An 8,417-nucleotide genomic window follows, 5' to 3' on the forward strand; every position below is an offset into this window, starting at 1 on the left:
TGGTTCTAGTTCCAGACTCTGATGGTTCTGGTTTCAGACTCTGATGGTTCTGGTTGCAGATTCTGATGGTTCTAGTTTCAGACTCTGATGGTTCTGATGGTTCTGGTTTCAGACTCTGATGGTTCTGGTTCCAGATTCTGATGGTTCTGGTTTCAGACTCTGATGGTTCTGGTTTCAGGCTCTGATAGTTCTGGTTTTAGGCTCTGATGGTTCTGGTTTCAGATTCTGATGGTTCTAGTTTCAGACTCTGATGGTCCTGGTTTCAGATTCTGATGGTTCTGGTTTCAGACTCTGATAGTTCTAGTTCCAGACTCTGATAGTTCTGGTTCCAGACTCTGATAGTTCTGGTTCCAGACTCTGATAGTCTGGTCGTGTTGCGGTGCTGGAAACGGACGTCGTTGTGTTTAACATGAAGCTGATGTTTAACGGATCGATATTATATTGTAAACCAGAATCTGATTCGTGAATCTCTGACTGACTGGTTCAGACTGTCGGAGATCAGTATACAGCAGCGTTGGTGGTATAGTGGTTAGCATAGCTGCCTTCCAAGCAGTTGACCCGGGTTCGATTCCCGGCCAACGCAGAACTTTTCCTCCGTGAACATTGACACTGAACACACTGAACACAGCGGGCAGGAAGAGACTCATCATGTTTGGTTCCTTTATGAATGAAAAGTGACACTAAATCTGACTTTTAATCAGCGTCTTTTTCGTTTTTTTTCTTTCTTCTCAACTTTATTGACAAAAGTCAAATTCAAAAACAGTAACAGAAGCAAGAAGGAAACAAAGCGCGGGAATTCAGTTATGAAATAATAAAATAAAAATAATGTTGGGTAAAGATGTGAAAGAAACTTTTTACATTCAATAAAATAAAATAAAAAAAAATCAAGTAACAGTAGTCAATAATTTTATATGTTTTTAAAGCTGTTTGGGTATTTGTTGCTTTTTTATTTTGCATCTTGACTCAATTAGAAATCAGGTAAAGTTTCATTTTATGTTTGTGGAATTTACCAAAAAATTAAAATAGTTGAATTAAAAAGCAAACATTCTCGTCCATTGAGTTATTTTCAAATAAATTAAATCACTATGTATTTCTCTTGGTAGCTGTTAGGGGTTTTTTCTTTTAAACTTTATTAATAACTTGAACATAACACGTTATAACTGCAGTTTTGTAAATTAAGTGTACAGATTTATGGGCATCAAACAGAGTTACATAAAAGTTCAGTAAAATAAGAAAAAACAAACAAACAAATAAATAAATAAATACAAAGACAAAGGGTTGACAGACGTACAGTAGTTATGTACATTTAGTGGTCAGTTTCTGCTGTCTTTTTTTGTGAGTAAATAAAATATTTATGAAAAGTACAAAAAGATGGTTTAGTTTTTCTGAATCTTGACATATATAAACAGAATTTACAAAGTATTCTAAAAGTATTTAGGATAACTTTATGTCCTTTATCTTTCAATATGATACCAAACATAATTCCTGTAGGCAGCAGTTCCTTCATAAAGTCATTAATAAACAGTTTAATAACCGCTCAGAGGAAAAGAACTGAAACAGCTGTTTGTCTTCCACAACAAGAGAACATCAGACTGACCTGCTGGATCAACACCAGCCTGCTCTTCATTCATTCATTCATTCATTCATTCATTCATTCATTTTCTTTCTGTCTTTCTTTCTGGGTTACTTGGTTAATTTACAGCCAACACAAGACACTTTAAAACCTTGTTGGGAAAAGGAGGGAAACAAAAAGCTTTGGATGGACAGTGACACAGAAAGTCTCTCAGTTAAACTTTCGTCCAGCAGCATCACTGTTGATACTTCACAGTAGATTTTACATTATTAGAAAAGAAGAGCAAGGATTGGAGTTTATTTACAGTTCACATACCATACAGGCAGTTATTGATAGTTAGCACAGTGAGTTTCATCTCAAAGCAGAGAAAAGGATGAGTGAGAAGTTATTATCAGTCACACAGGAGAAATGTTTGTTAACAGCAGTGGAAAGAAGATACAGAACCACTGACAACAATCATCTTTTCAGATTGAAGCTCATCAGCCAGTTTACAGTCGTTCAGACAGCAGAACAGACATTTTGATAGAAGTACAACAAACACACAACACAGCACATTTTGGTATCAAGTGATTTAACAGTTAGCTTCAGCAAAACAGAAACCAAGAGCATCATTAAGCAGAGACCGAAGGAAAGGAGACAAAGGCAAAGGGAGGAAGAGGAGAGGAAGAGGAAGAAACAGGAGAGATGAGACAATAATATTAAGACTTCGATTTACACAGACTGGACTAAACTACACACTGTTCAGAACACGTAAATATAATACAGACAGATGAATACTGAAGAAACAGGAGGGCATGTTCTGAAATATGAAAAGAATCTGAAAGATAAAAAATTGATCTAACAATAAATACCGACAATAGAGTCTGATCATCACTCCACACCAGCTGGTGGCGGTAACACACACACACACACACACACACACACACACACACACACACACACAAAGAGGAAGTGGTCGGTTTGTGACTCGGAGATGGTTGTTTGTTTGTGAGGCTGAACTGTGAGCGGGTTGTTCAGACTGTTGTTCAGACTGTCGGAGCTTCTCTTCAGGCCGCAGGACTCTCAGGAAGTCAGAGTTTCAGTCTGAGTTTAAGCTGCTGTTTCTGTCCGCCATCTTACCGCCGCTGCCTGTTAGCTGTTAGCTTGTTAGCTACTAGCTGTTAGCTGTTAGCTGTCATGGCGGCCGGAGGCGGCGCGGCTGCTGCTCATGTCGGTGATGTTGAAGAAGACGCCTCTCAGCTGCTGTTCCCGAAAGGTCCGTAACTCAGCACAGACACACACCGACTGTCCGTAACTCAGCACAGACACACACCGACTGACTGTAACTCAGCACAGACACACACCGACTGACCGTTACTCAGCACACATTTCTGTAATATTATTATTATTATTATTATTATTATTATTATTATTATTATTATGTAACTATCATAAATAGCTAACAGGCTTCTTGTTGACACATTCAGTATCTTCTCGCTGTTATTCTGAGTTCTGTTTGTTTCAACTGAAGCTGTGTTTAAACTTCTGCATCATTATCATCATTTGACTGTTTAAGTTTTATAAAGAAAGATAAAGAAAGCTTTAAAAATGACACATTTTGTTATTTTCCTCACTAAAATGAATGAAATGATGAGACACACAGTACACAGAGAGAGAGAGAGAGACCCCCGTAAAGCTTCGGTGAACCCTAGTTGGGGTCTTAAAAGAACAGATATTCATCTTCATCTGTTCTTCATCATGCAGTGATTAGTTTCTGTGGATAATAATTATCAGTGCTGCAACTAACGAGTTTCTCATCTTCTAACTCTCGTTTATTAGCAAAGTACAAAACAATTAAATATCAGGATCATTTAGGTTTTCTTAAAAAAGGTTTTAAAAGCCTTAAATTTAATTCACAAACATCTTAAATATGTTTCCTATCTTGTAGGCTGTAACGTTAGTTATCTCTGACTTTAAATAAATCAGTTAGTTTTTAATTGATCCATCATCCATCCATCCATTCATTCATTATTCATCCATCATTCATCCGTCCATCATTCATCCGTCCATCATCAATCCTTCATTCATCCATTATCAGTGATATTATCGGCAATGATTGTTATAAACTGACAGGAAGTGACGACAAATATGTGAAACTAATTGACGTTTATTTCAGATATTTTATTTTTATACGTATTAAATAATTTGAGCCTTTAATCATCACTGATGGTTTTTATTTTTATATTTTTGGTCCATAAAATATCAGAAAAAGGTGAAAAATGTCGGTCAGTGTTTCCCAAAATCCATCTGACGTCTTAAAGACGTTCACTTAATAATAAAATAATTATAATAAAAACAGAAAAGTAGAAAATCTTCACATTCGAGAAACTGATAACAGATGATCGATCGATCGATCAATCAGGTAGTAAAATAGTTTCAGATTAATTTGCTTTATTTCGATCTTGTTTTTGTGTTTGATTTGAAATCTGAAGTTTGTTGTTTGACAGTTGAAACTGATCAGATTGATTATGGATCGGATTGATTATGGATCAGATTGATTATGGATCGGATTGATTATGGATCAGATTGATTATGGATCGGATTGATTATGGATCAGATTGATTATGGATCAGATTGATTATGGATCAGATTGATTATGGATCTGCTGTCTGTTCAGAGTTTGAGAACTCGGAGACGCTGCTGAACTCGGAGGTTCACATGTTGCTGGAACATCGGAAGCAGCAGAACGAGAGCGCCGAGGACGAGCAGGAGCTGTCCGAGGTCTTCATGAAGACGCTCAACTACACGGCTCGATTCAGCCGCTTCAAGAACCGAGAGACCATCACCGCCGTACGCAGGTCAGTGCCGACGGTCATGTGACCGCCGCGTCATCCTCATCGTGTTAAAGCTGATGACATCACAAGACAATCATTCTGTTTTGACAGTTAATTGTTTGGTTTCAGGTTAACGTGTCAGTTTGCTTCCTGCTGCTCGTAGTTAGTTACAGTCCCGCTGTTCTTAGATTGAAGCTGATATTGATCCCACAGTGATTGATTATCTACAGTTACAGTTATCCTACTTTACTAATTAAAAGAATTAAAAAGACGTAAAGAAAACTAAACTGCTTCTTTTAAAGTTGATATTAACGTGTTTATGAGCTGATTATTATAACTTATAAAGATGTTTGTTTCCACAGGATCAGTTACACAGTAAATAAATGTAAACAGTATGTATACGTGTGTGTGTGTGTGTGTGTGTGTGTGTGTGTGTGTGTGTGTGTGTGTGTGTGTGTGTGTGTGTCTCAGGTTGCGTTTTAGTTGTAAATTAATGATGTTTTTATGAAACACTGATGTTTATCTCTCGCAGCCATTTTGGCTTCGTCTCTCCTCAAAGAGTTCAGATATCTGGAGACTTCCTGGTGAAATAAATACAAATAAAGTAAACAGTGAGGTGAGTCTCAGGTGAGTCTCAGGTGAGTCTGATCTGTTGTGTCTCTTCAGTCTCCTCCTGCAGAAGAAGCTTCACAAGTTCGAGTTGTCCAGTCTGGCCAATCTGTGTCCCGAAGCAGCTGAAGAGGCCAAAGCCCTGATCCCCAGGTGAGCCTGACCCCCTCACACACTCACACCTGGGATCAATAATCAGTAATTATTGATCTGGTCTGTGTTGGGGTGATGTAGACTGGACTGAAGCCGTGTGATTGGTTGTTGGGTGAAACGTCACTGTGCTCCTCAGTACCTGTTCTAACAGGTAACACTGTAGCCAGATGTTCAGTTTACACGTCCAGATGTTTAGTATGAGAGGAGTCGGATCAGCAGTTATTAATGGAAGAGTCACAGATTTATAATCAAATCTGCAATGACATCATTACTTTATCTGTTATTTTGTAGTTTTATAGTTTAAATTGTTTGTTTTCAGGATTGTTTAGTTTTTATATCGAATGTCTTTGTGTTTCTTTGTGTTTTAACATCTTGGGACCTTGTTGGAAATAAGTTTCACTCTGATATCTCTTTGGTTTTTGTTTCTGTGTATCTCATATATCAGAGAAACGCTCAGCGTCTGGTTTCAACTGATCACAGAGGAAATACAGAGTTCAGGTGTTTTGTTTCAAACGTCACATCTGCTCAGATCATCAGTAAATATCTGATGTTTCCTTCGGGACAAACTGCACATGTTCAGCTCAGAGAACACATGATTCATCAGGATGTTTAATGATTATTATATTATTATGGTCTGTTTGATCTGAACAGAGTTTCTGCAGATTCAGTCACATTTAATTCCTTTTTAAACCACATAGAATGTAAATTAATGTTTGTTTGATAGATTATTTATTACAGCACATTTACAGCATTTCCCAGCAGTTTATAACAATAATTCCTGATGACATCATTAATCAATTATAACGACCTAAACCCGGATAAACAGCATGAAATACATGGATGCATTAAATACTTAAAAATAATTAAAGCACTTAATCTAATTCAGGTTTTTTTCTAAAATCTAGAGCTGCATCGATCGGTCGATCAACAGATAATTGCCACCTATTCTGATAATTGATTAATCGTTTTTACTCATTTCTCAAGAAAAAATGCTGAATATTCTTCGGTTCCAGATTCTCAAATGTTTCCACAGAAGGAACAAAACAGAACTTCCTCCGAGACTAAGAACGTTTAGAGGAACTCAGCTGCTCCACCAGAGGAACCTGCGTCTAAATGAAGTTTGTTTTACCCACCAGGAAGTCCCTGCTGGGGGGGGTTACTGTCCAAAAGGCAGGAATTTCAGGGAACAACGGTGGTCGAGCGAGCTAAAGAGTTAATGGAGAGAGGGAGCGGCGGTAGCGAGAAATAAAACTTTATGTTCTGATTGTTTCATGTTGTTTGGTTTTAAAGCAGAAATAAAAACAGTCAGCAGATGATTTACTGGAGTCAGACGCTCAGTGCTTTTCAGCTTTCATTCCTTTTTTAATTCATCATGAGTCTAATCTGCAGGATCTACCTGGTTCCTCAAACAGGAAACACAAACAAGGACTTTTAGTTCCAGGTTTAGTTCCTGTGGTTCCAAGTAGCTGAACTTGTGGAAACGAGGTTTTAGTGATTCGTGGCAGACTGAATGTTGGACTGTGGTGTGTTTACACTCTGGATCTGACCAGCAGCTGTGTGTTTCAGTTTGGAGGGGCGCTTTGAAGATGAGGAGCTGCAGCAGATCCTGGACGACATCCAGACCAAGAGAAGCTTCCAGTACTGAGGACCAGGACCAGGACCAGGATCCACACAGACCTCCACCAGGTCTCTGCAGGGTTTTCATGTCCAGCAGGACTGAACTGAACTGAACTGACTGATCCTGATCATGTGATCTGATGACATCACTCTGAGGCACCAGGTGTCCCTGAACGCCTCGTCACTCAGGTGGTTTGTTTCCTGACGATCAGCTGATCGTTTCTTCTTCTGTCACAATAAATTGATTTGTTTTTTTACATCGTTTCTGTCCAATCACAGCCGAGCTCGTTTCAGTGTTTCACTCACAAACTGCAGATCTGTTTATTCCAACTCTGCTCTTAGTTCAGTAGTTTTACTAAAAAGAAACCTGATCAATTGATCAGCTGATCTGATCAGTAAACAGATATGAGACCAGTTTGGACTTTGAACAGCAGCATCTGTTTAATCTCATTTACAGAATTTAACATTTTAAACTTAAATTTTTGTGTAACAGTTGCACAAATACATCATTCAGACAAACTGATGGAGGATTTAGAAAATAGAGTTAAAAGGATGTTTTTTAAAAACAGTTTTTATCAGGTAGCCACATGTTTCTGGACGTTTCTTTTCATTAAAAAATAGAAAACACCGACTTGAGTTTGTTGTTTTACACCTTTAACTGTCAAACAGAATAATCCCGACATCACTGAAGTATCTAAATCTCTTACTGACAAACAAGAAGCAAAGAATTTGCTTTTTCTGCCACATTGTGAGTGAAGTTTGCAGGTGTGGAAACATTCAGCTGTTTCCGCTGCAGCTCAGAGGGAAGAAACAAAACGATGAGAGTGTTTAATGTCTGATTAGTTTGTGGTCGTTCAGATGTTGACGCAGTACGCCGCCGTGGTGTTCGTGTCCTCCAGAGCTTCAGGCAGGGCTCCGCCGGACGTCATCGCCATCCGGACCGAGTTCCTGCCGAACAGCTTCCTCTCGTAGTCCATCAGCTGCCTCCAGAAACCAGCGTTCGGTCGGATGAACGGCCGCTGCTCCAGAACCTGTTCATGAGCCCGACGCAGGCTGAGACCCCCAAACCTGCAACACAGAGACCAGAACCCAGAGCTGGAAGAAGTACTTTACTGCAGTATAAAATACCAATACAGCAACGTAAAGATACTCCATTACAAGTAAAAGTCCTGCAAGAAAAATCCTACTACAGTAAAAGTACGTAAGTATTATGAGCTGGATGTAGTTAAAGTATTGTAGTAAAAGTACATAAGTATTATGAGCTTGATGTAGTTAAAGTATTGCAGTAAAAGTACATAAGTATTATGAGCTTGATGTAGTTAAAGTATTGCAGTAAAAGTAGTGGTTTGGTCCCTCTGACTGATATATTATTATATATGACATCATTAGATTATTAATAGTGAAGCATCAGTGTTAGAGCAGCATGTTACTGTTGTAGCTGCTGGAGGTGGAGCTAGTTTACACTACTTTATATACAGTTAGCTAGTTTAGTCCAGTGGTTCCCAACCTAGGGGTCGGGCCCCTCCAAAGGGTCAGCAGATAAATCTGAGGGGTGGTGAGATGATTAATGGGAGAGGAAAGAAGAAAAAACAAAGTTCTGATACACAAATCTGTTTTCAGTTTTTGGACTTTTTCTCTAATCTTTGATTTTT

General features: G+C 38.5%; 1 protein-coding gene and 1 non-coding gene across 2 annotated transcripts; both read left to right on the forward strand.

Annotated features, from left to right (window-relative positions):
• Positions 1-511: 511 nt before the first annotated feature.
• trnag-ucc lies at positions 512-583 on the forward strand. The gene has a single exon. It is a non-coding gene; the product is annotated as a tRNA-Gly (tRNA).
• Positions 584-2,497: 1,914 nt separating this feature from the next.
• Positions 2,498-7,021, forward strand: polr2d (RNA polymerase II subunit D). The gene is made up of 4 exons (XM_042414199.1): positions 2,498-2,828; positions 4,230-4,410; positions 5,053-5,148; positions 6,715-7,021. Exons 1-4 carry the CDS (start codon positions 2,750-2,752, stop codon positions 6,791-6,793), a joined length of 435 nt encoding a protein of 144 aa, XP_042270133.1. The 5' UTR covers positions 2,498-2,749; the 3' UTR covers positions 6,794-7,021.
• The last annotated feature ends 1,396 nt before the right edge of the window (positions 7,022-8,417 follow it).

The sequence above is a fragment of the Thunnus maccoyii genome, chromosome 6, assembly GCF_910596095.1.
Source record: "Thunnus maccoyii chromosome 6, fThuMac1.1, whole genome shotgun sequence".
Lineage (NCBI taxonomy): Eukaryota > Metazoa > Chordata > Actinopteri > Scombriformes > Scombridae > Thunnus > Thunnus maccoyii.

Coding starts and splice junctions, on each gene's coding strand:
- polr2d (XM_042414199.1), top strand. CDS start 2,750: ATGGCGGCCGGAGGCGGCGCGGCTGCTGCTCATGTCGGTGATGTTGAA. Junction 2,829..4,229: donor TCAGCTGCTGTTCCCGAAAG/GTCCGTAACTCA, acceptor CTGTCTGTTCAG/AGTTTGAGAACTCGGAGACG. Junction 5,149..6,714: donor GCCAAAGCCCTGATCCCCAG/GTGAGCCTGACC, acceptor TGTGTGTTTCAG/TTTGGAGGGGCGCTTTGAAG.